Source organism: Vigna umbellata, chromosome 2 (assembly GCF_029865625.1).
Source record: "Vigna umbellata cultivar VRB3 chromosome 2, Vumbellata_1.0, whole genome shotgun sequence".
NCBI classification, from domain to species: Eukaryota; Viridiplantae; Streptophyta; class Magnoliopsida; order Fabales; family Fabaceae; genus Vigna; species Vigna umbellata.
Window position 1 is genome coordinate 46,357,957 of NC_142166.1, and position 27,922 is coordinate 46,385,878.

The following is a 27,922-nucleotide window of genomic DNA, read 5'->3' on the forward strand; positions in this document are numbered from 1 at the left end:
AATTATTGATGATTCCCCTAATAAATTGCACGTTGCTGCAGTGCGCATTAAAACGAAAACAATTTGATAAAGATGGACAGATAGTCTGATCCACATCTTCTGCACATAAAATAATTCTTACACTATTCAATATTATCTTTCCTATTCTCTCTCTTCTCCCTCTTGTTATTAAATCATTTTCTCTGCTATGTATGTCTCTTTGTTGACTCAGTTTTCTTGGACTGTTCTGAGAACAACAAAACAAGCACATTCACATAGGCAATGGACTCACCATTGATTAACACTTACGACACCCAAGTACAATGTAACCGTATTGTAGAACAAGGAACATGGATTGTAACATCACGACAACAAAGTGAAGCAGAAATTTCGAAGCAGAATAGTGATCTATGTTTCTACATATTTCTTTGTTGTTGGATGAAATGTGATACTTCATTTACAAGTTGTGCAAAGTAAAGTGTTCATCTCTTTTGGAAATTGAATGCCTTGATTGAGAAGGCAAAGGTAAATCCAAAAAGTAGTGAAAACCCAACAAGCACAGCAGCAGCTACACCTACAAAGTCATCTCTATACCCAAAGTAACTCCTAACAAACTCTTCCACACTCTCTCCACTCTCTATGCGCTCTTTTATGTCACCAAATTGTGAAGTAACCAATCCATACAAGGTCCAAGACACAGGACAGATCCAAAAGTACCATCTCCACCACACCGGCATCCTCTGTATCAGTATAAAATATCATTTCTCAGTCAATCACTTACCATATGCATATGTGTGTTAAAATGAAGCTAAAGGGAGAGATGGGCTTACTGTTCTTGGAATCACAAATCCTGAGAAGAGGTTCCATATCATGTAGAACCCAAAGGAAACTATAGCAGCAACGTTGTGATCCGGGGTAAGACCCACAGCCATCATGCCATAGAAGGTGAAGTATAAAAAGGTGAAGAACATGAAGAAGATATACCAAAAGAACTTGCTCAGTGTCCAATCAAACCCAATCATGGCATACACTATCACCCCATACACGAGGGTCTGTATGAGTATGTATGGGATCTCAATGGCAACCTGAATATTTCAATTGTGGGGCGAGTTAGCCAAAATTAGACTTCCATAACTTCATGATTATCAGTGCTCTATAACTAAGAGAATTACTTGGTAATTGATTGTTAATGTTCTTTAGTTTTGGATGAACAATTTCAGTATACCTGTCCAAATGCGTATGGTAAAGCTGAGTACATTCCAGCTGCTCTTTCTCTGTAGAAGACTGTTCTCTCTATGGCTACAACAGGTTGCACAGATGTAGAATTTTGTATCCCGATGAAGAGCACCGCAGCATACATGGACCCCATTGCATTAAATATATCCTGTTTTCTTTGCCTGCATCAGATAAATAAATTAAGGTTGTAACATAAAAAATTGTAAGGGAGTTAGAAACTATTCGGAGAAATTGTGTTTAGTGGTTGCATGTTGGTACCTTTTAGAGCCGATATCCCAAAATATTGTCCCAAACAGTAAGGCTATGATTGTTGTGAATAAAAGTCTCACTGCACTGTATGGGGGATTTCTCCAGTATGATAGGTGTTGTTTCCAAAGGCAAGCCATGCATTGAGTGAAGAAAGTCTGTGAGTACTTTGTGGGGAAGTACAAGTCTTTGGAACCTGCTGGAGGTGTGCTAAGTTCCCTTATCAAGGCCTTGTTTCTCCTGAATTAATGTGTAATATTGGTTAACCATAGAAAAACATATTAACAGTAACTAATGCTCAGAGGGAAATGCTTTCATGTGGATTTTGGTTTGAATTTCTAGTTGTTCCCACCTATATAGGTCAGAATTCTTGTATATTTCAGTGAAGTTAACTTCAAGAGCTGCTTCTTGTGCTTCTGAAGTAACCTCCAACATCCAAGTGGCAGGATTATAACCATTCTTAATCTTTGGCACCCCATTAATTCCCTACACCAAGCACATGTTACTTGATGAACAAACTGGTTGAAAATAGTATTTAGCAGTAATTAATTACTAGTTAGAGATGATGCAGTGCAGACCTCAAAGTAGCTGATCAGTTGAGAACAATGTTGGCCTAGAGGCCCCACATATATTTCCTCACCTCCACGCTTCAACAGAAGTAGCTGTCAACATAACAATATATATGTTCAGCCTTAAAATGAAACACTTAATTTTTGTAAGCAAGTTACGAGAAGGAAAACTGTCACTGACCTCATCAAAAGCATCAAATATATCAATGCTAGGCTGGTGGATTGTGCAGACCACTGTTCGCCCGGTATCCACTGTATTCCTCACTGTCCTCATAACTATAGCAGCAGCTCTGGCATCAAGGCCAGAGGTAGGTTCATCCATGAATATAATAGATGGATTGGCAACAAGTTCAACTGCAATTGTTAACCTCTTTCGCTGCTCCGTGGATAGGCCATTCACTCCTGGTAATCCCACCAAGGCTTCTCTCAGTGAAGTCAGCTCTACCAGCTCCATAACTTCCTCGATGAACATCTGCTATCAATCAATAGGGTCTGTAAGCAACTGAAATGGTTTCATTGGACATTTGGAAGAAGCTACAGTACTACAATGTTGCAATGTCATTTCATTTGCTGTGTGTGCACAAAGAAGTTCTAACATGAGCACGAACACGGATCTTATTAGGCACAACACAACCAATCAAACACCCAAGATTTCCTCATTCCAAGAAGTAATAGGAGGCACTGAATTCTCTTGATGTTAATATACAATGCATGATCTCATTTTCAAAAGTTTACCTTTCTAGTTGCAGAATCAACGTCAAGTGGTAACCGAAGCCATGCAGAATAAACCAAAGACTCATACACTGTAACATGGGGAGAGTGGATATCGGTCTGTTCACAGTATCCTGCAATGCGAGCAAAAGTTTCTTGCTTTTTAGGGTAACCGGATATAGTGATTTGCCCTTGAATATAACCTGCTGATTTCCTTCCAGATAACACGTCCATTAAAGTTGTTTTACCAGCCCCACTTACACCCATCAGAGCTGTCAGAACTCCTGGTCTAAAAGCTCCATTGACACCCTTCAACAGTTCAAGTCGATCTTCAAGAATGCCTTGGTTCTTCATTTCCTGCAAACATAGAAATCGGAATCTATTTCCAGAAAAACTATGGGAAAACATGCGGAGGGACACCATACACTATGAAATTCAATTCTTGTACCTGTGGCATCTCCACCGCATATCTGATTTCATCAAAAGTAATAGAAAGGGGTGTGAAAGGAAGAACCATCCCTCGCTTTGTGTTATGCTTGCTTGCACCAATGCTGCCAACTCTTGCTGACAGAGTTCTGGAGCACACACTTCTGCGATTTTCATTCCCTTTATCTGCATTGAAATTATACACTACATGAACATGTGCAATTAAAACAGGAAGAAAATGTGACTGCGTGAGTAACATGCAACCCACCAGAAGAGCCTTTGAATCTAGACGATAATTCAATGATGTGTTCCTTTCTGCCTGCATTTCTCTCAGCTAAGGCTTCTTCTGATATCAAAGCTTGGGGTTTATCAAATGCTGCAGCAAAATGTTTCCGTTGTTAGAGTAATGTCAGTTCAAAACTGAAAGGTTCGTGTAAAGGTACTTACGGTCAAGATATTGCAATGCCAAGGGGAAAAGGAAGTTGAACAGTAACATGTATCCAATGGAAGCTCCAACACCAATCCAATACCAGTATGCTTCAGGGAATATCCCTCTTGACTTCAACACCTTCACTCCTAATGGTTCTGTTGAATTTGGGGGTACCTTCAATGCAGAAATATTCACATATTGTCATCTAAATCTGATTCACACTTTTTTCCCAGTTACATATTTGTATTCCCGTACATGTATAGAGACTTACATGTAACCAACTCTTTCCGAGAAATTCATTAACAGCTATAGCGTTCTGTGCATACATCATGGGCGAGAACCAGTAACCCCACAGCCACCACCTCTTCACATCAACTGATTAAAAAAGGAGGCTACATTGTCAGATTTTGACATCAAAATACCTTGGAACATGCTTAGGAACATGCATTATCACTCTACTTTTACAAGGACAATCCAATACTTTTGCAATAACTTCTAGTAACACATTCAGTTTACTTTTGCAAAGTAAACTGAAGTACTTTTATCAACACTTTACCTCTAGATAGGATAAATCCACCCATGACCATAACTGCAAGTAAAGCAAATGACCCAACTGTGTTTGCAACGATGATGTTCCTCCCAACTGCCCCCATAAATCGAAAAAGTCCAGATGCCATCTGGTTGATACAAACAAGCAGAAAGTACTGCTTGATGAACCTGGCATGAGGAAGTATTAGTAGGCACACTACCAAGCTAAGTCTAAAGTCTATGCATTATAAAATTAATAGAAGATTCTCACCTTTCAATACTAGGATCAAATCCTATTACATAGTAAGTCATCACAACCCAAATACCAACTTCCACTAAGGTTATAGGAATCTTAAGGATCCATGTAGGCAGAGAATATGCCCAAGAAGGAAAAAAGAGAAGGTCCCTTTGCTTATAGAAAACGGGAAGTTTCATGATGGACATGGATAGCTCGGAGTATCCATTGAACATAATCACAATTAGTACGAAGAACAATGCACCCATAAAGATACCACCATCAGTTTCAGTATCCCGGTGCATCTCAGTTCTCAGGAACAGTGTCATTGTTATGAACCCCGTTAAAATTAACTGAAAATGAAAGAAACCAAACTTGAAGTAATCTACATGAACTGGCCGGCGCAGTTGCAGTTTATTAACAAAGGAAAATAAATATATTGAAGCTAGAACTGTGCTTACTTGCCACATCTTGAAAATATAGACAAACGAATTCCTTTTCATAAGTAAGAATTCTCTGGACACGCAAGCCTTCAAGAGCTCCTTCTTGCTAACACCGTACTTGTTCTTTGTTAACACAGCAGGGTGGCCTTTGGACGTGTCAAATGGGGTGGCAAGTTCATCACCAAGCTTTCGACCAATGTGAAACGACTGAAATGCCTCAGCAAACTCTCTAACAGTGACGAAGATGTATGGCTCATCTTTACTTGCCCAATATTGTTCTTGGTCTTTTCTTGATGTTACCTGTCATACATGTAAACATGAAGAATTGAGTTGTGTGTGTTTTAAAGATGAAAAAAGGAAAACAAGTATATGGAAAGTTAGAATTACTTCTTGTAAAAAATCTGCTACTCCTTTCCTCTCTGGACATTTGAACCCCATGTATTCAAAGAACTCAAGCACATTTTCCCTTGGACCCTGATACACAATTTGACCATCTGAGAGGAGAATAATATCATCAAATAACTCGTAAGTTTCTGGTGCTGGCTGCAGAAGAGAGATCACAGCTGTTCCATTCAGAATGTGGATAGATTGTCTTAGAGAATTAACCATTTGGAATGTGGTGGAACTGTCTAAACCAGTTGAAATTTCATCCATGAAAAGTGCTCTTGCTGGTCCAACTAGCATCTCACCTATAATTCATAGACACAAATAATATCGACTTATAAGTCTCAAAAAATATTAAAATATTACATATTAAACAGAAAACAATATTTTTTTGTTTACCAGTTGTGACTCTTTTCTTCTGTCCGCCAGAAATACCCCGAATCATGTCATCCCCTACCATGGTATCCGCACAAACTTCTAGTCCCAAAATCTGCCAAATGTTACAAACAGGAACAACTAAGTTTCTTCCTTCTTTTTTCAATTAAAACCATATTACAAAGTTGCTGAATTTAATGTCTTGCCTTCATTATATAATCAGTAACCACATTGGTTTCTTGGCCTTCAAGTGCTGCTGCCTGCAAATTTAGTACGTTTAGATTAGCCACGTACATTTCTAACATATTCACTGCGGAGTCAAGAAACTGCGAATGGTTAAAATTTGATATTTAATTTTGATCTGGTGTCACCTTCATATAAATATCAAGATCAGGATCTGGCTTAATGTTTTCAGCCTTCTCTCTTCTTGACAGTTCTGCCAGCATCTCTGCATTTCATAGGGAACAGTTCAATCAAAGTTAAGTGAGATAATCCTTCAAAGACAAGTAGACCTGACATCAAGAATGGCTCCTGTTTTCAAAGGGATTACTGACCATAACGCGTTCCAATCCCTTGACACCTTGCTGAAAAGGCCAATGTTTCTCTCACTGTCATTTCTCCTATGTGTAGATCAGTTTGACTTATGTAAGCCGATGTTCTCTGAGGCACAAATTCCTCCATCCCACGACCATTATACAAAACTCGCCCCGAAGACTGCAATTCATCGGGAATAAAGTAGAACGAATCATAAACCTTTAAGCGATTCTTATTCATCTGAGCAATTACTGAAACAAAAGCAAATCTCACACGTCCTTACTTTTAGATCTTTGCCAAGTCTTCCAGCCAGTGCCAACAATAATGTGGTCTTTCCAGAGCTTGGAGGGCCTAAAAGAAGTGTCATTCTGCATAAGCCAAAACAAAAATATATGTTGAGAAAAGATAGTTTAGTTTAGTCTAGTTCCTCAACATTCCTACATACCAATTCCACAAAGGTCAACTCCACCTTCTTACCTTTTAGGCTTGATGATTCCGCTGACATCATCAAGAACTGTGAATGGCTTCTTTCGACTGGGAATAAGGTAAAGAGAATTGAGGAACCCCTTCAGAAAGAAAGAGAAAATGCACACACAGAGACACACATTTGAACTTGTCAGCGTTCTCTTCTTCAGAAACAACTCTCGTAACAACATCCAAATCTATTGACCATTTACAATTACCTCCAACAAATTAATGCAGAAGTTAAAGATTGTAGGTAGTGCTCTGCTTCCCACATGAGCTTCTGCCTCAACATTCAAGTGCTCAAAACGGACTTCAATAGTGGGAATTTCAAGTCCAACACTGCACTTTCAACACACATTATAAATTTCCTTATACATGATCCAACACGCCCAGACGGCCTAAAACATCCATTATTTTCCATACCCGAGTCAAAGCGATCAAATCTAAAACACACACACACATATGTTAGTAGCTTACCGATCAATGCGGTCTCTTAACTTGAACAAGAACTTCTCATTATCTTGTTCTGCAATCTTGACAAGCCTCTCCACCAAGTTCTTCCTCTGAAGTGGACCAAGTTTGTTTATATGAATCTCCGTAGGAGGTTGGCCTTCAGCCTCGGTGAGAATGCCCCTAGTCATGCGTAGATACGTGGGAAGTTTCTCAATGGCAGCCCATTTAAGCTCTTGTTCATCCTCTTCTCTTCTTGAAGACCCTGAAAACACATCAACACCACTGCTTCTCCACACGCTGGAGCTCCCTATGCGTGCACTTGCAGCTCTCAGTTCATCATTTTCCATCTTTCAACTCATACAAGGAAGCTAATTCTGATATGGAGAGTTTATGATAAACTTGTGATGTGCATGCAATGCAATGAATTAATCCACCTGTTTCTGGTTTAAGAATGAATGACATAAATGGAAATGGTTTCTTGCATTCTGTCTTAATAACAGAAGAGGATGAACGGAAGCTTAGGAATGTAGGCACCTACTTATATAGTGGTTGGAAGCAATGACTGTGAATCCTACATGCAATCTTCTGCGTTGGCTCAATAATGTGCATTTCTTAAATAAAAGACAGGTCCTCAGAATCACACCCATTTCAAACCTCTCACGTTACTGATTAATATGTTATCACACCAGAAAGATAACAAAATTAAACTAATCACTCTTGTATAAAATAATCACGTCTTCATTGTACCCTTTTTCTCTTATGACATAATGCCAAGTCCAACATCCTTTTTTTTTTTTTGACAACATTGTACTCTTTCCGTTTGTTTGTTTTAAGGTTGTTTTACTAAAAATCAAGAAATCTTATAATTTTTTATTTTAATAAACCAATTACGGAAATGATATATGTGTACTTGATAAGTAATTAGTGTTATGATAAATTTTTAAAATAAAAATTAAATAAAAATATGGAGGCTTATATATACATCAGCACGCACAAACCTTTTCATAGGAATAAACCACTCAAACTAAGACAAAGTTAATGTCTTTAACGAAATTAATTTATTTCTTATCTCCCTGAATTAGTTGATTAGATAATAAAATGCTCTCTCTACAATTTAACCAAATAAAGTTCGGAAAATTGGAGAAAAAATAGCGAAATGAATTAACAATCCAATTAAAAGGGTAACAGGAAATGATGAAAAACTGAAGTGGTGCTATAAGTAACGGATCCTGAATGTTCTGACTTGAACAATAAAATAAAAAGTTGAGCAGGAATCTATCATTATTTTGGTAGTAATAAATCAATAGACGAGGGATATCTACTCAGAATACAGAACCCAAGAAATTTGATGTTATTTAATAAAATATTGATCCTCTCTCAAAAACAGAAGAAAAAGAAACATTATTAGTAGTAGTAATAATAAAATGTATGAGTTTAAAAGTAGGGTTTACTAGATTCGGGAAGATTGGGTTTGAAGTTTGGTGATGAGTTAGAAAGGTAATAAAAGAAATGCAAAGTTCCATCTGTATATGGAATTGCCAAGTTATGCCGACCTAAAATTATTTTAATATTTGTTACAATATTAAGAGAATGGCTGCTTAAGAAAAATACAGATTCTGCGTAAGAATCACTTCTTCCTTCACACTTTCTTTATACAAAATTTATAATGTTCTCTTAAATATTTGTTAGGATTAATAAGTTTTTAAATGAATAATCAGTACATGTTTCAATCTCACTAATAGATATATTAAAAACACGATGATTTAATAAAAAATTATTAAACTTTTTTATTATGGAGTAGTCAAACCTATGTCTATTTGGATTATATCTAGTTATCATAATTAATATCAATAATTTGATATTATGATTATTATTTATCATTATGTTATTATTAACTATGTTATTATTATATGACTGAGATAAGTATTATTCCAATTAGAATATAGATTCATGATTCATATTGATTCTATAATAATACAATTAGTATTTACAATAAATACTTACTTCATAGTAACTCATACTTACTGTATTCATAAAGATCCTAAATTCTCTTACTAACACTTAAAAGAGTTTTTTGTAGGTGTATCACATTTCTCTCGAGATTAAAGATTATTTGACACACCTAAATATTTTACATTCATTTGACACTATCCTTATTCATATTTTATTCTTTTCTTTCTTGAAACAATACAAAGTTTACACTTTTTTGACTATTTTACCCTTGTATCCTATGTCAAATGAATGTAAAAGTGTGTCATGTTATCATTACTCTTCTCTCAATAGCAAATCAACAAGAGATTTTAAAGTCACAACTAGGATTTTGTTACATGTCCGCAAATCCAAGATTTTGATAAGATCATTTGGCGTCTATAGTGGGACTAGTAATGAAACATTCAATCCCTTAAGCTCTCCATCGAGGACATCTAATCATTTCCCTTAGACTTCTACTAGAAGACTTATGTTCCTACCACACTCTTAGGAGTTGAGGTCAAGTAGAGTTTAAATATTCCTTCACCTATTGATACATCTTTTAAGAACAAAACTATGATAGACAAGATTCCAAAGCAGATAATACTTAAACTATTTGGTAATTAACCCTAAGGATATCATTTAATTGATAGAAAGAATACTATTACCAAAATATAATTTTTACCAAAAACATGAATTTCTAACACGAAATTGCAAACTTCATTCCAAGAAAAAAAATTAATGATTGAGTTATGCATATAATAAATTTAACATTATTTTCTTAAGCTTTAATATCATTCATATTTGAATACTTAAAAGTGTATTAGGAAAATATACATTCAAATATAATATGAAGAGATTGATCACTAATAAGGTATAAGTTATTCATACAAAAGATTTAACACCACTTATATTTGAATCTCATACTTAAATACCCAAATGTCCTTATGAGATTGGAAAATTATACATTAGAATAAACCGAGAAAAAATTGATGATCAATAAAATATAATTTATCTATATAGTAGACTTAACATGATAGAAGTATTTCATTTTATATATCGTTAAACTTTCCATTTAATGCAGTAGAATTAATTCGTTTTAGAATATTTTGAAGACATTATTTTTGCATGTGGAAGGGAAGAGGTAGAATGTTGAAGATGAAGATGAGAAGAGAAGACAAAAGAGATCCCATGTGTCCCAAAATCCCCATGGATCCGGAAAAGATCCGATGGTCCAAGAGTCAACGCCTATTTACTTCTCTCACCATTATTATATTTCAAACAACATCATTATTCTACGTATTCTCCACTAATGCATGTCCATTCTTATCATGCATTCACATTTGCATATATATGCATGCATGTGCTACCTGGCCTTTGCTTCACCTAAAATAATGTTAAGTGTCTCTCATCATCGATCACCTTCATCATTTCACCTCTAATAAACTCAAATATTTCTCAACCAACACGACCAAACGCACCACCATAATCATATCTTTAAATATAAGATATCCATGGACATGCCTACCATAAATACAACCCCAAATCTTTACTCTTGTTCACTTGAATGGATTTGGAGGAGAGTGATTGAATGAATTTAAGAGGATTTGATGGTAAATTTTTTTATTGTTTATTTGAATTGGATTTGAAGGTAAGTGAGAACAGATTTGAAAATAAAGTTTGTAAGAATTAGTGTAGAATTTGATTGATGTGACAAATTAAAAAAAATTACTTTCAAAATACATTTTTACTTACCTCTAAATTCACTCAAATAAACAACAAAAAATTTACCTTCAAATCCTTTCAAATTCATTTAATCATTCTCTCTCAAATTCATTCAAGTAGGCTTTTTATACTTCCTTCATGCATGTGATCATGTGTTGTACTCAAAATCATAAACTTTTACTTATTTTTCATCAACACTTTAATCTCTAATACTTTCTTTGTGAACAAATATCAAAAACAAAAAAGTAGGGCTTTTGAATTTGACTTTTTTTTTTATAAACTCTCAACTAAGCAATCATTTTAGTACTTTCTTTTTTTGTTTGAACTAAGTTATGATAACTGAATTATGACTAAAACATCTGATGTCGGACATCATAAGTTGATGTTTGTCATTTTTTTTCAACATGTTTTTCTGAATGAAAATTAATAAAAAGGAGATTCGTAAGAGTATTTATATTAATTTAGTTATCTATTAAACAAAGCATTTGATTTGAGTTAAATAGGGAATTTTACTTTAGCATATTCCATGCATCCGTGGAAATGCCTATATATTATAAATCCTGTATATTATAAATATATTATAAAATTATTATAAAATTAATACTTGAATTAAATCATAACAAAATGCAGCGTCAGTAGTCCAACGGTTAGGATAATTGCCTTCCAAGCAATAGATCCGGGTTCGACTCCCGGCTGACGCATATGTTCAATTTTTTCAATTTTAATAATTCAATAAATAATAATATGATTCATGTTTTCCAAATTACCTTTACACTATGAAAAGAAAAATCCAATCAATTTAGTTAAAAGTTTATTATCACAATTGTAAACTTTATATATTCTATATACATATACATGACAGGTAAGGTGGTGTAAAGAAATATTCTTGATAAATAATAAAACAATGATAAGATGAAATACATTTATGTTTGATAAATATTACAAAAATAAAATAGTCATAAAAGAAATAATTTTTTTTATTTTTTTAAAAAGTAAGTAAAAAAGAATAATATAAAATAAATGTAAAAAATTTATATCACAGTGTTATTTCTCTAAATCATATACCACTTCCTTTCAAATTTTTTTCAAACCAATACAGTATATTTGAGTATAAAATAGAAAGATGAGATGAATGAAATGACAGGTAAGGTGAGAAGGAGGAGAGAAAAGGTAGATGGAGATGAAGTTAACCTAAAAGATAGAATGGGAGACAAAATGAACATGGGAAATATGAAGAATTGTGGTGAAGTGCATGGCTATGTCTCAATCATTTATGACTGTGTTTATTACGATGACAACAACTATTATATATACCTCCTTTTAGAATACCAACTTCTTCATCACATTCACATATCTATATATATGTATTCATCACTGCAACTAATTCTCATTCACATCTCATAAATGGGGGTGGTCACATTTTGTCAATATCTGTAACATAATTGATGAACTTCCATTGATGGTACCAGTGATACAAAAGCTGGTCGATTTGTAAGAATTATTGTTTTTTGTTTGTACATGTTAGAATATATAGATGTCATAAAAAAAATTCAATATAAAACATTATCCTTTGTGATGTGTGAATAAAATGGTTATTTGCATATATAATTGCATCAATTGAATGATTTCATCATACATTATCCTTGTTTTGGATCATACATAAAAATTCTGTGTTTTTCTTGTAGATTGATGATTCTAAGTGTCAAAATCATAACTTGGGATGAATTGATATACAAAATGCAGATGCAAAACAGAGAGTTCCACAACCTGTGGATTATGCTCCAAAGAATAGAAGACAAAACAGAGAGTTCCACAAGTGAGTTGCGGTTTTTACCACAACCTGTGGATTTTGCTTTAGGAAGTGCAAAATTAAAATAGAGAAGAGCACAAGCAGATTGTGGATTTTTTCATGAACGGTTGAATTTTTTAGAGCAGTTACTAACCTCTTATATAACGTGGATTTAAAGAGATTTAAATTAAATAGAAATTAATGACAGTTACTTAGAGAGAGTAATCACTCTCCTAAATAGGGGGATTAAAAGGAAGGATTACATTATGCAGGGAGATGCAGGGAAAAGCTTCAACACTTATTCTTCTTCTTTTTGGTTTGCATTTGAATTTTTACATTATGCAGGGCTAAATTTTCTTTTGTTAAAGGATTGATGTAGTACTTTTGATTATAATTTCTAAACCTTTTCAATTGATGTTTTGTTAATTTTAATTGTCTCAGTGTTCTATTTAGTTCTAATGTCTATTCTATGAACAGTTTCACAATTGGGAAATTAGGGATTTTTGCGATTATAAATAGAACAGATTAGATGTTGTCACAATTGGGAAATTGGGCACAACTAATTAGTTTGCAATTGAGATAATAATTGTTCTTCATGATTTTATTGAATTTTGTAACTGACCTAAGGAATTGGGGGTTCGAATTCAATAGATAAGTTTATCTATCTAAGGAATTACGGATAAACAAGTTCTTACTAAACTCAAGTAGATAATTACAATTCACACATCAAGTTGAAAAGGGGAGGAAGTTGTATGAAAACGTATGAAATCAATTCTCTAAAATTGTTTATATTATTTGAATTCCAATCACTTATTTATGTTCATCATTTAACTTGATATTTTTGTTGCTCAAAATTACGTGAATTAGTAATCTAGTACTCAACTCATTCAATCCCAGAGGACGATATTTTATTACTACAATAATGATTGGTACACTTGCCAAACGTGCATCAAGTTTTTGGCGCCATTGTCGGGGATTGATTTCAGTTGATATTAGTGATCTAATTGGCTTAAGATTTGAGTTGTAGATTTTAGGAGAAAAAAAATTCGTTTCTAAATTTTGCTTTTCGTTTTTAATTGTGTTCATTTATTTTGTTGTCGTGTAATTTTTGTGTGTTCTGTTTTTGTGTCTTTAAGTTGTTTATGCGAGGTACTGGTGCTCCAGAAGATTTGCTTTTTGATTCAGAAATTGAACGCACTGCCAGAAACAACAGAAGTAGTGCAAGAAGGAGAAAGAGAGAAAGAAGAAAGGAACAAAGACGGATTTAGCAAGATGAGAAGACATCAACAATGGTAGAAGAACAACCTATTAGAAAGACTCTTCGTGATTATTCTATGTCAAATCCTAATAGTTACCAAGGGAGCATTGTGAGACCTCCTATTCAAGCCAACAACTTTGAAATCAAGTCTGCATTGTTACAAGTCATCCAACAGAATCAATTCGGAGGTGCAGTATCAGAAGACCCTAATTCTCATTTGGAGAATTTTCTGGCAATTTGTGATACCTTGAAGATTAATGGAGTTTCAGATGATGCAATTCACTTGAGACTTTTTCCCTTTTCACTACGGGATAAATCCAAAAGCTGGCTTCAATCACAACCTCAAGGGAGTATTTCTACATGGGAGGATATGGCTACAAAATTTGTAACCAAATACTTCCCTCCATCAAAGTCAGCTAAAATGAGAAATGAGATCACTACCTTTGTGCAGCAAGAAACCGAATCCTTATATGAGGCATGGGAAAGATACAAGGAGCTAATGAGGAAGTGTCCACATCATGCTCTACCAGAATGGTTGCAAGTGCAAATTTTCTATAATGGTCTTTCACCCTCTTTTAAAGCAATTTTGGATGCAGCAAGTGGAGGATCATTTAATCTGAAAATACCAGAGGAAGCTTTGGAGACACTTGAGCTAATGGCAAATAACACAGTGAATATGCAGTTTGATCGCTAAAATAGAAAAACTGGAGTGTTGGAAGTTAATACTTTGGATGCTATCCTAGCCCAAAACAAGTTGTTAACACAGCAGATCACTAATTTGACTCAGAAGTTGGGAAATATGCAAGCAAATAATGTTAATACAATATCTCCAATGTGTGATTTTTGTGGAGGAATGGATCAGAATGGTGAATGTCAGGCCACTCAACAAGAGGCACATGTGAATGTAGTGGGACAACAACAGAATCAGTTTTCTACCAGCCTTAATGCAAATTGGAGGCATCAACCAACTAGACCTTGGAGTAATCCAATCCAATCCAATCCAATCAACCAAGGCCTCCATATCAATATCAAGCACAACCTAACAATCAAGGAAACAAGATGTCTACGTTGGAAAATGTATTAGAGAAGCTAACTCTACAAACTTCTACCTTTGTGGAGCAGACTTCTAATTTCATGAATGAGATAAGGACTAACTTCAAGAACTAGGAAGCTTTCATCATAAATTTGGAGAACCAAATTAGTCAACTTTCAAGACAACTCTCAAAGAGATCTCTTGGAACATTTCCTAGTGACACCATACCAAACCCAAGGAAACAATGAAAGGCAATTCAATTGAGAAGTCTAAGAGTGTTAGAGAATGAAAAAAGGAGTGAGATGGAGCGAGGGAAAAAAAAGAGTTGATGAAACAGTAGAAGAGAGTGAAGAAAATGAAGTTGAGAGAAAATGTGAGGAGAAGAATGAGGGAGAAAAAAAATCAAGAGAGTGGGTATGTTCCTACAATTCCATTCCCTCAAAGGTTGAAAAAGCAAGAACAAGCGAAGCAATTTGCAAGATTTCTTGATGTCTTTAAGAAGCTCCACATTAATATTCCATTTGCTGAAGCATTGGAGCAAATGCTAAGTTATGCTAAATTCATGAAAGACTTATTGTCTAAGAAAAGGAAACTTCAAGAAGATGAAACAATTATGCTCACAGGTGCAGTGCAATAATTCAACAAAAATTACCTCCCAAGTTGAAGGATTCAGGAAGCTTTGTCATTCCATGTGAGATTGGAAATATAACAGTGGGTAAGGCATTGTGTAACCTTGAAGCAAGTATCAATTTGATGCCTTTGTCCATTTTTAAAAGGTTGGGTATTGGAGAAGTGAAGCCAACTATGATAACTCTACAATTGGAAAATTGTTCAATGACTTATCCTTATGGAATTGTGGAAGATGTCTCAGTGAAGGTGGATAAATTTATCTTTCCATCTGATTTTGTGGTTCTTGACATGGAGGAAGATGCTAAAGTCCCAATGGAACAAGGTGAATTGATGTTAAGAGTAGGAGATGAAAAAGTCACATTCTCTATAAATGAAGTAGTGAAACATAAATTGGACAAAGAGGATTGTTTCAAGGCTGAAATAATTGAGTCTTTTGTGTTAGAGGAGGTATACTACCATCTAAGGAAGAATACATTAGATAGAGCTCTACTGTCAAGAATGGAAGCAAAAGAGTTAAGTACAAAAATTAATGATGAAGAGGTAGTGAAGTATGCTCATCAATTAGAACTCCTCAAGCCATTAGTCCACAAGGGGGATAGAAGACCTACACAAGAGTGAGAACAAAGAAGAAGATACATCTAAGATAGAATTGAAACAACTTCCCTCTCACCTTAAATACAGGTTCTTAGATGAGCAGAAGGTTAACCCCATAATTGTGAGCAGTGAACTTACTACTATTGAGGAAGATAAACTTTTAAAGGTGTTGAGAGAGTATAAATTTGCCATAGGGTGGAAAATTGAGGATTTGCAAGGTATTAGTCCTACTGTGTGCATGGATAAAATTTATTTGGAAGAGCATTTTAAACTTATGCATTAACCACAAAGAAGGCTCAACCCCATTATCAAGGAAGTGGTAAGGAAAGAGGTAATTAAACTATTAGATGCGGGAATTATCTATCCAATTTCTAATAGTGAATGGGTGAGTCTTGTTCATGTTGTACCCAAGAAAGGAGCTCATTCACATCACCACATGGAAATGACTATCAATAGTTTTTATGTTTTCAAAAAAAAAGAGAGAGAGAGAAGAAGACCCTCCTCTCAAATTCCTTTTGTTTCTATACCCTTAATGAACTCCAAACTCAACAACTCCAACATTATCAAGAGTTTATATAGTTTCGGGATACTCAACTTCTCCATTAAAACAATGTGGAACAACTCTTGCAAGAAGTTTTCACCATGCTCCGCTCTCGTCATCAGTAATCTTGTGAGTTGTAGCCCCTACACTTTTTACTTTCTATACATTGTGGACCATGTAAATATTTAGGCTTGGGGTGTTCTTGTGCATGACATCTTACATCATTTTTACATTTACATATTGCATCTCATGTTTAAATGGAAATGTTTCATCTTAACTCTGAGTCTATGTTTGTATAATGACATTTTTTTAAGCACACTATGATTATATATTTCTGATTGCTTGTTGGGAAACTTCACACACGACACAGTGAGATTTGACACTGTGACACTTAAGGAAGATAATTTTTGAGAGGTACATAAATAAGATAGAAAATATTTTTTTTTTAGATTTCTGTGGTAACACTCACTACACTTGGTTACTGGAGATTTGTCTGTAAAAAAATAAATAAATAAAAAATTAAAAGATTGAAAAATATATATTGAGTGAATAAAATTGACACCCCTTTGAGACTATATGTTACTGGGGAAGAGACACTCCTTTGAGACTGAGTGTGGCAAGTAAAAAAAAAATTGAGTGGAAGATCCATGCTTAGTTGGCAGGCAAGTGTCTTCTAAGTGAGGAACCTAATAGAATTTTTTTTTTCAAGAGAAAATAAAATTCCAAATATTATCTGCCTTGATGTCTAGTGTCATACCTCAACTAAGTAATTGCACTTAGGGACCCAATAAGTTAGTCATCATTCTAAAAACACTGTGAAGTGTGTGCTTGAGGAATATCATTGTTTGAATTGAACTTGAGATAAGAGGGTATATTTCCATTTAAATTCATTAATCATTCTGTGTGCATTATCAGTATGTGTTAGTTGAATTCTCTTTGCTTGAGGACAAGCAAATAGTTCTTTAGGTAGAAAAAGGTTTGTGAGTTTGTTTAAAACTTATTATGGATTATTTTGGATTTTTGAGAAGTGAACCCGACAAGGATTGACCTTGCTCCTACGTATCTCCATTCATGATGAAAAATCAGGGATCACGTAGTTCTGGTAAAAAAAAGTTTAGTTTAACAAAATTGACATTTTTTTTTGTTTTAAATATTTTGTGTTTTTTTTTTATTTTAAGAATGGTGGGAAAAAGAAAGAAACCGGCCATAGGCCGACGCGTACCATTTATTTTATGATTTTAAAAAATTGTTATTTGTGTGTTATAAAAAATAATACCTTTTAGAAAAAACTTCAAAGTGCAATAAAAAGAGAAAAAGAATGGTGTAGAGACGACATAACCTTTTAGCTTTCGGTATTCCCCTAGTTCTTCCTTGGTGGTTGTAGTTGACAGAACAGTTATGTGTGAGAACCTATTTTCCTCTATACTCTATTTCTCTCTTTCTATTTGTATTATTTATGCATGTTTCTCTCTTTTTTTTTTCGTCCCCCTTTTTCTATGACAGGATGCATATTTATATACATATTGTAATATTATGGAAATCTGACCTTGATTGTGAATTAATTGACAATGAACAAAATAGGGAAAAAATAGTCTTCGTTGGAAGAAAACAAATCAAATAATATTCAAGTCATTAATTATAATTATAGTCAGAAAATATATTTTTCTCTTTAAAAACCAACTGACATGTAGCAAATATATTACACTACAAAATTTTTTAATAATACCGACGGATTTTTACGGACGGATATATTTCCGTCGGTAAATTTTCATTACCGACGGCATTACCGACGGATTTTGAATTTTATTTACTGACGGCCAAAAGCCTTCGATAATTCCGTCGGTAACTGACATACGTATTACCGACGGCCAAAAGCCTTCGATAATTCCGTCGATAATTGGCATACACATTACCGACGGCCGCAAGTCTTCGGTAACTCCGTCGGTAAATGACATACACATTACCGACGGCCAAAAACCTTCGGTAAATTCGTCGGTAATGGTAATGTAAAAAAGCGGGAATTTTCCCGCCCATTATTTCACTTACCGACATTACCGACGGATTTACCGAAGGCTTTTGGCCGTCGGTAAAAAGAGCGGGAATTTTCCCGCCCAAATTCTGCCCCCAGCGTCAATATATGTGGCAAAGACGCCCATTACTCCTCATTTTCATTACCAACTCAGTTTCACACCACCACTACTCATTTCTGGTTGCTCTCCACCGTCTTGTGGCTTCAACTCTCTACCATTGTTGGTTGCTCTCCACCATCGCAGGATAGTCTCCACCATCACGGGATGCTCTTAACTTTTCCGGCGAGCTTCACTTTTTCGGCATGCTCAAGTTTTTTGGTGGGTTGTTGTAGAGTTCATTAGGAACATCACCGGTGCTAAACTTTTCCGGCGAGCTCAACTCTCCATGATAAATTGACACAACATCACCGGTCCTAAATTTTTCCGGCGAGCTCAACTCTCTGTGATAAAATGACACAACATCACCGGTCCTAAACTTTTTCGGCGAGCTCAACTCTCCATGATTCCCTATGGTTATTCGCGTGATGCCGTTTTGGTGGTAGAGTTCGTGGAAATGAAAAAAAAAATTAACACAGTGACGAAGGAAGAGGAAGAAGATGAACCAGGTCGCGACATTTACCGACGGATTTACCGAAGGCCTAGGGCCTTCGGTAATTACCGAAGGCTTTACCGACGGCCAAAAGCCTTCGGTAATTACTGACGGACAAAAGATCCGTCGGTAAAGTTTACCGACAACGTTTTTACCGACGGTATGTTGGCCGTCGGTAAGCCGTCGGTAAATGTTAATTACCGACGGATTTTATACATTACCGACGAATTATGACCGTCGGTAATCTCAATTATTCTTGTAGTGTTAGTTTTTATTATTGCTTATAATTATTGGTATAATATTGATTTAATGTGTCCTCCATTAAGGAAAATTATTTTATTATTTTCTTTTTCCTTTTTTTTTCTTTACTCACCATTAATTATTATTCTCTTACTTTTTGTTTTTTTTATTTTTATTTTATTAACTTACCCGGACGAAATTAAGTGTTGAGATTTGTTTTTTTTTACTCACCATTAATTATTATTCTCTTATTTTTTGTTTTTTTTACCTTTATTTTTAATTTTTATTTTATTAGTTTATTCAGACGAAATTGAGTGTTGACAAATGGTTTTTCCGTTCTATCAAAACTTGTTTATTAATATCTTCCTCTCTTATCGTTACACTATATTAACTATGTCACCATCTAGATCCCTACATAACAGAGAGAAATAGACAGCAAGAAGGAGAAAGAGAGAGGAAGGAAGTGAGGAGTGGAAGGAGATGGCATGTGAGAGTCATGGTTTCTTCCTCTTGAGGTGTGATGATGGGGTCAACTCCATTGAAGAGCTAAGAGTGTCAAAGCAACAACACATAAGTCCAAAGCCTTTCAGTAGCTTCCGCGTCCATAAGTATATGAACACTGCCTATGAATGCTTTTCAATCGATGATGTTCTTCTCTCAACATCAGTTGAGACCTTCACCAACCTCAGGTGGCCTCAAGGAAACCCAAATTTTTGGTATTGTTCATTCAATTCATGTCGGATCCTTCCTAGTATTCAGCTAAATTATCATAACTTAAGACCTTGTTGTTGTTCCGTTACTCTTTAAGAGATCACACACGTATAAATCACCTTGTTTAATGTATTATTTTGATTGCATGCAGTGAGATATTGAAGGGTATGAGCTTAAAGATGACAGAAATAAGCTTACTGGCCTTGAAAATGATTGTGGAGGGTTATGGCCTTCCCCAACATTACATTTCAGATGTTGAAAACATGAAGAGTTGTACCCAGATACGATTGAACATGTACAATACTGATGCAAACAAGGGTGCCTCTAATGGTCACACTGACAAAGACACCTTAACCGTTTTGTGCCAAAATGAAGTTCAGGGTTTGCAGATGCTATCGAGATCAGGCAAATGGGTTGACGTAGAAATACCTCAGAATTGCTTTGTGGTTATTGTTGGTGATGCATTGAAGGTATATATGCACAAAATTAATTAATTGAAATTGTCGTTATATATGTATTGAATAATTATAGTTATGTTACGTTAATGAATGAATAGGCATGGAGCAACGGACGAGATGAAGATTGAGGTGCCTGGTGAGTTGGTAGATGACAAAATTCATCCTCTTCGTTATCGTCCACTTAATTTTGGAGAGTTCTTCAATTTCTTTGCTTCAACTCGCAACCATAATGCACTTTATGTGTTTGTTGGTCTTTGAAAGCAATTCATGATTATATATGAACATATCAAGTCAAAATGGATTGCTAATATAATTACATCTCCTTTTCAATAAGATGAATTCCACTGCAATATTTATGAAATTTCTCAAATAAATATGCTTTATATCTTCCACTTGTGTTTCTACCAATTAAAAATTTAGATTAAAAGGTAATATAAATGTACTTTTAGTTTATTTACAATTTTTTTAACAATTAAAATATGTTGCAACCTATACTTTAAAAAAATATGAGGATATAAATTAATTATAACACTTTGGAGAAGTATATATATAATATGTATGTACTAATTATAACACTTTGGATAAGTGTATAGAGATAGTATGTGTATATTACACACACACACACACACACACACATATATATATATATATATATATACTGATAAAAAAACATTTATAAAGTCTTGTAATGTCAAAGTGTAATTACATCTAAAAGAAAAGCCATACGCATATGACAGTTTTTTTTCTTTCATACGTGCGTTTATTTATTTTCGAAATTACAGGGTTTTGAGGGCTAAAATCATATCTCGTGGGCATGATTTTGTTTTGAGAAAATTGTCAAATACAGAACTTCTTAATAATATTACAATCGTTGTTGTGTTTGACTACTTGTACAAGATTAAGCTTCATTAATCCCGAATTAACCTCAAAATAATCATGTTCAAGTAAAGTTATATTTAGATTTGACTATGTCAACCTAAATTATTATAATTGTGAAAGTTTTTGACAATTTTTTTTGAAGATAATGTTCAACTGAAATTGTATAGTATTTAACATTTGACGATTTTGACTAAATTGAAGTTGTACTTAATATTGACGAGTTCGACCTAAATTCAATTTCAACTAAAGTCGTGATATATGATGATGATTTTTGAGTAAAATTTTTTGAACTAAAATAGTTACAATAATGACGACTTCAACTTTAAAATAATTCAACTAAAGTCATTAATGTCTCTAGAGACTTTGGTATTAATGGTATTTAAAAAAAATATTGAGTTGAACATCAACTTTAAAATAATTCAAAGAAAGTTTCAACTAATTTTGCATATTTAATTCTTAATTAGTTTTGAATTAGTGGAAGATAGTTCATGAAAATAATAAGAAAGTTCATTACAATAAAAACAAAGTTAAAGATAGAAATCTTAATACAAACATTCCTTCATCATTGGTAATAGAAGGGTACACAATTCATTTGTGTGTAAAATATTTTATTAGCAAATATTAGACAATTAAATATTGTGTTAATTATAATTTAAGTATTATTATAATTTGTGCAGATGTGATTATGAAGAATTATATATATATATATATATATATATATATATATATATATATATATATATATATATATATATATATATATATATTACATTATTCTTTAAAATAATACATCAAAATTATTCTTTAAACTTATCAAAAACCAACTAATGATATCTTCTACTATATAGGAATCAGTGTCTTTATGTTTGTTTTCGTCAATCTTTAGTCCAAATTTTTTTACACACAAGTAATTAACATGTGACACGACTTCAGTTAAAATTAAAATTAGATTAAAGTTATTATCATTCAATAAAATTGGTCAAATAATAATATGATTTAAGTTGAAGATTATCTTTATGAGAAATTACAAATATATTTTATAACTTTAATAATTTAAGTTGAAATCGCCAAAATTTAGTTATAATTTTACTTTAACGTAATTATTTTAATGTTAATTCATATAAATTAAGTTTTATCTGGCATAAGTCGCCAAATACAAAAAACGACTTCATTATTATTAAAAAGCTTTAATTTTAATGAATTCTTCAAAAGAACTCTTCCAATAACAAATTTAAAATCAAACTCCGATCTCTAATTTCCAAAACAAAACTAACCCACTTATGAGAAAAAAAAAAGCCTGCGTATGACTATAAAAAAAAAACCGTGTCAGTGTGAGTTGATATTATTTTTTTTCAATTATTAATACATTGATTTAAATACCAAACATATTCATTTCTTCCACAACTTTAATTCTATATATCTGAATAAAAATAATAAAGTTAGAATTAAACTTTAAATAATTTTTACACTTAATATTTTTTATTGATCTCGCTTAACTGTAAAGGAAATATTAAAATGAAAATTACTATCAATTGATATAAAAGTATTATTATTAAAATTGAAAGTAAGTAAAAAAAACAGTTGAGATAGAATACAAATTATATAATCTTACGTGTCTCATCATCAAGGTAAATGTCAATATCTTACCTTAAGATATCTGAACATATAGATTGTGCATCATTTTTAATGTAATCCGAAAATATATAAAGGTCGATATTTATCCTTTTATAATTTTTAGCCAAACAGGGATGCTCATTAAAAGGCTCCAATGTTATTACTTTCCTCATATACTTTGTATGATCTTTCATTTTAAAAAAAAAAATTACAGAATGTCACACATTATAGAGTTATTAACTTTTATAATAATTACTTTAAAATAATTTTTGAAAAACTTTAATTAATTAAAATTAAATCCCTGAAGCATTAATTTTAGTTTCTTTTTCATTTCAAAATACCTTTTACAAACTACTTTTGAAGAGCGTAATAGTTTATATAGAGAGAGATGTGAGTTTGAAATACAAGTATCAAGAACTATTCAAATGCCAACATTTTAATCCACACGAAATATGACATTGTTTCTTTAAACAGATGATACACTATGAGCACAAAAGCTAATATATTTTGTATCACCCCATATGCTAAAATATCCAACTTATTCTCTCTCGAAATTACTATGTGTATTAAATTCTCGTCTGATATCATTTGTTAATATTTTGTTACTATCAAACTCTCATCTCTTATTTATTTGTAGTGGAACAAAACAAAATATACAACATTTATATTTATGAAAAAAAATCACAATAAATTTAAATCAAATTATTAAAATGTTTTTCGTCTTTTAACTTTAATTTGTTTACTTAAATCACAATAAATTTAAATCAAATTATTAAAATACTTTTCGTCTTCTAACTTTAATTTATTTACTTAAATCAATTTTATTAATTAAATAATATCTATAATAATAAAATAAATTTTGTAACTTATTTATTTTTATTCATAGTAAATTAAATTCACCTATATTTTGAAAAGGAATAACATTGTTCAATATTAGTAATATAGACTCATCTTACCAAAATCTTGAGCATGAATTTGATAACGGTAGTTTTTAGGACTTTTGCATGAGATTCTTTGCTATAGAAAGAATGTGATCCATATGCAAAATACTTTCTAATAGTTAAATCAATAAGAGAGTTTAGAATCTTTATAAATATAATGAATATGTGTAATTATGAAGTGAGTATTCCTTAAAAAATAAAAAATTGTATTTCTAGGATCAACATATATGTTATGGACCTATGTTATTTTTGGAATAATGTTTACCTCAATTATATAATACAAGTGTATTTAATAATAACACAATGATATCTCATCATAATATCAAACCGTCGAAATTAACTACGATACATGGATATTACTATTAATAGACGTAGGTGTGAGAGTTTCATATTAAAAAAGCTTATGTATGTTGGAATGGGGAGGACAAACATTATTTTAGAAATTAATATTTTTTTGTTTATAAAATATCTAATTTATTTAATATTACGATTAAATTTTTTTCTAAACTAATTGTTATTTAATAAATTTGTATAGTGTTACTTTCTAAAAGATTGTCTTGTTGTCCAAATACTTAAAAGTAATATGTAACAGAATAATTTTAAAAAAAATGTGATGATGGTTTTAAAATATTAAAATGAAGAAAGGAAATTTAAGGGTGTGTTAATTACTACTAAGTATATATGCTGCATGTTATGTTATTGGAGAGAGATGATATTGAATGGGAAGAAATCTTGCATGTTATGTTATTGGTCCATCTATATGTATTTATACAATTATAACAATTGAGCTCTTAAAATCTTTTATCGCGATTTTTGATTGAATTTGATTTGTTAAATAATGTTGCAGAAGATGATAATGTTGCATGTTATATTACTGGCCATCTTCTGTATTCATTTGGAGAAGCGTGTCATATGTTATTGGTGTGAATGAATAAGACAGTGGTGATTTAACTGCATTACAGTTTCAAAAGTTAAATGAGAAGGAATGCTTCCATCTATATCAAATAATATGTTTTTAAAATATTATTAAAATTAATAATGTCATTTGTTGGCAATCAATCACGTAAGTGTCATTTTTAATGTTTAATTATGAATAGAAGCATATTAAATTAAAAGATTAACATAGAAATATATTCATTAGATAATGTTATTTGTCTTAAATAATCAATATCAAGAGATGATTTGACACTACTGGAATTACAATCCATTGTGGTCATAGTTTGTAAAGTGTACAACATAATGTTTTGTGATAATGACCTTTGGAAAGTAAGACTCCATGCATGCATATAACTTTTGCAATTTCCCAATACTTCCTTAATATAAGGAGTTCGAAGTTGACTTAAAAAAATTCACAAACATTATGCAAGCCTTCTTCAAAGTCTTCCTTTATTGCAAAATTCGGTTATGTTTCTTAACAAGCTTTCAAATCATACAAGTATTGCCATAGTAATATAAATAAATTTTACCATATTAGAGTTTAGCATTATAATACAAATTAAGTTTAAGTTTAATTTAAGAATAATTTAATAACATTATTGTTAGTAAACTAAATTCAACTGTATTTTGAAAAAGATAATATTTCTTAACATTACGAGAATTTTAAGCATATATTTGCGGACAGGTGAAAATGGTAATTTTTAAAGGTCTTGTTGGTTGGAATGGTTTTCTTTTACTGTAAAGAATGTGTGATCCAATTGTAAAATACTAATTATATTTATGATTTTTATGAATATAATAAATATGAGGAATTATGAAGTGATACTTTTTTGAAAAATAAGGATCAACATATGTCATGATTTATGTTCTTTTTAAAATAATAATTACCTCAAATATTTAATATTAGTGTAGTTAATAATAGTGTAATGATATAACATCATAATATTAAACTATTGAAATTAGTTATGATAAGTGAATATTATTCTAATAGGAGTTTGAACAAGATTAGAGAAGCTTATGTTTATTGGAATGGATAAGACAAAAATTATTTTAGAAATTAATAACTTTTTTGTTTATAAAATATCTAATTTATTTAATAATATGATTAAATTTTTTTCTAAATTAATTTTTATTTAATAAATTTTTATAGTGTTACTTTCTAAAAGATTGTCTTGTTGTCCAAATGTGTAACAGAATATTTTTTTTAAAAAATGTCACGGTGGTTTTAAAATATTAAAATCAAGAAGGGAGATTTAAGAGTATGTTAATTACCATTAAGTATATATGCTGCATGTTTTGTTATTGGACAGAGATGGTATTGAATGGGAACAAATCTTGCAGGGTATGTTATTGGTCCATCTCTGTATACTATAAATGTATAAAAATTGAGCTCAGCCATTTTATTAATTAATAGTGATAAAGTTTTGATTGAATTTGTTTCGTTAAGTTATGTTGCATGTTATATTACTGGCCGATCTTCTGTATTCATCTGGAGAAGCGTGCCATATGCAGTTGGTGTTAAGCAGGGATGAACAAAAATTCATATATATATTAACTCTATCACCATCTAGATCCTACATAACAGAGAGAAATAGACAGCAAGAAGGAGAAAGAGAGAGAGGGAAATGGCATCTGAGAATGAGGTTATTGTGCTACCATGTTTTGATTTTTGCAAGGGAGGGGTGACACTAGAAGAAGGGAGTGAAGAGTGGAAAGAGATGAGCATGAAAGTGAGAGAAGCATGTGAGAGTTATGGCTGCTTCATCTTGAAGTATGACGAGATGAGTAGTAAGGGTGCACGTGAAGTCATATTTCAAAGTATGAAACCATTGTTTGATTTACCTGAAGAAACAAAGCGGCAGCACATCTGTCCAAAGCCTTTCAATACTTACAAACGCAAGAACTTCGAGAATCTTAACTATGAAAGTTTTGGGATCGATGCTGCTAAGATTGAGAACTTCACCAACCTCATGTGGCCTCAAGGAAATCCACCTTTACGGTACTTTCTTATTTCATTACTTTAATTGCATTCAATGCATGATTTTTTCAATATTTTCTTTGGTGATGCAGTGAGGCATTGGAGTGTATGAGCTTAAAGATGTCAGAAATAAGCTTGATCGTCTTGAAAATGATTATGGAGGGTTACGGTGTTTCTCAGAATTACATTTCAGATGTTGAAAGCATCAAGAGTTCTAATAATATACGTTTCAACAAGTACAAAGCTTCTGCAAACAACAATGACTATGATCAGGTTTCGAGGTTCCTTCACACCGACAAAAACAGCTTGACCTTTTTGTGCGACAATGGAGTCCAAGGTTTGCAGCTGTTATCGAAAACAGGCAAATGGACTGAAATAACGATACCCCAACATGGCTTTGTGGTTTTGGTTGGTGATGTACTGAAGGTAAAGAGAAAATTATATTGTTTGATAATTATCATAATGAACTGAATTCTTCTTATGTAATAATTATAAGTATATGTTACTGAATGAATAGGCATGGAGCAATGATAGGCTTCATGCAGCGACGCATAGAGTGGAGGTGAGTGGAGAGAGAGAGAGATACTCGTTTGGAGTTTTTGCAGAACCAAAGGAGGAGGGGATTGTTGAGCCTCGTGAATTGGTAGATGACACACTTCATCCTCTTCGTTATCGTCCGTTCAATTATGGAAAGTATGTCAGTTACTATGTTTCAAATCTCAAAGACGATGCACTTCAAGTGTTTGCTGGTCTTTGAAAGCTATTGTATGTTTGAATGGAAGCATGAGTGGTCGATAACAGAGAATAATTACACCACTTTTTCAATAAGATCACTCTTTTTCAATAAGATCTATTCCAGTTACAGCACTAAGTTTAAGAGTGAGTCACAGAAATTGCTTTACCACTCAAATCTGCACATTCACGTCGAATCTTGCTTCTTTAACATCAATTTATGAATCCATGTTCAAAAAATAGGCATACTGAATGCAGCAGC

The 27,922-nt window shown here is 32.7% G+C and overlaps 2 protein-coding genes, 2 non-coding genes and 2 pseudogenes across 5 annotated transcripts; 4 read left to right on the forward strand and 2 right to left on the reverse strand.

The window, feature by feature from the left end:
- Positions 1–23: 23 nt before the first annotated feature.
- On the reverse strand, positions 24–7,599 carry LOC148204117 (pleiotropic drug resistance protein 1-like). 2 transcript variants are annotated; one of them, XM_088107106.1, is made up of 24 exons: positions 7,039–7,598; positions 6,780–6,900; positions 6,574–6,662; positions 6,380–6,464; positions 6,117–6,276; positions 5,934–6,010; positions 5,769–5,822; positions 5,587–5,677; positions 5,191–5,492; positions 4,822–5,103; positions 4,397–4,713; positions 4,154–4,314; positions 3,869–3,972; positions 3,615–3,771; positions 3,436–3,543; positions 3,190–3,353; positions 2,766–3,098; positions 2,212–2,502; positions 2,040–2,123; positions 1,814–1,947; positions 1,474–1,701; positions 1,205–1,376; positions 810–1,064; positions 24–719 (listed from the first exon to the last, which is right to left on the reverse strand). In XM_088107106.1, exons 1-24 carry the CDS (start codon positions 7,359–7,361, stop codon positions 462–464), a joined length of 4,350 nt encoding a protein of 1,449 aa, XP_087963232.1. In that variant the 5' UTR covers positions 7,362–7,598; the 3' UTR covers positions 24–461. The 2 variants fall into 2 exon arrangements, with proteins under 2 accessions (XP_087963232.1, XP_087963231.1); XM_088107105.1 differs by having other exon boundaries at positions 4,397–5,103; positions 7,039–7,599.
- A 3,737-nt stretch (positions 7,600–11,336) lies between these two features.
- TRNAG-UCC (transfer RNA glycine (anticodon UCC)) lies at positions 11,337–11,408 on the forward strand. Its single transcript has one exon. It is a non-coding gene; the product is annotated as a tRNA-Gly (tRNA).
- A 2,230-nt stretch (positions 11,409–13,638) lies between these two features.
- LOC148204119 (uncharacterized) lies at positions 13,639–16,294 on the forward strand (annotated as a pseudogene).
- LOC148204120 (small nucleolar RNA R71) lies at positions 14,173–14,279 on the reverse strand. The gene has a single exon (XR_015784570.1). It is a non-coding gene; the product is annotated as a small nucleolar RNA R71 (small nucleolar RNA).
- A 327-nt stretch (positions 16,295–16,621) lies between the features above and the next one.
- On the forward strand, positions 16,622–20,838 carry LOC148204121 (putative 2-oxoglutarate-dependent dioxygenase AOP1.2; annotated as a pseudogene).
- A 5,687-nt stretch (positions 20,839–26,525) lies between these two features.
- Positions 26,526–27,775, forward strand: LOC148204122 (putative 2-oxoglutarate-dependent dioxygenase AOP1.2). The gene is made up of 3 exons (XM_088108017.1): positions 26,526–26,949; positions 27,021–27,354; positions 27,446–27,775. The coding sequence occupies exons 1-3, from the start codon at positions 26,576–26,578 to the stop codon at positions 27,683–27,685; spliced, it is 948 nt and encodes a 315-aa protein (XP_087964143.1). The 5' UTR covers positions 26,526–26,575; the 3' UTR covers positions 27,686–27,775.
- The last annotated feature ends 147 nt before the right edge of the window (positions 27,776–27,922 follow it).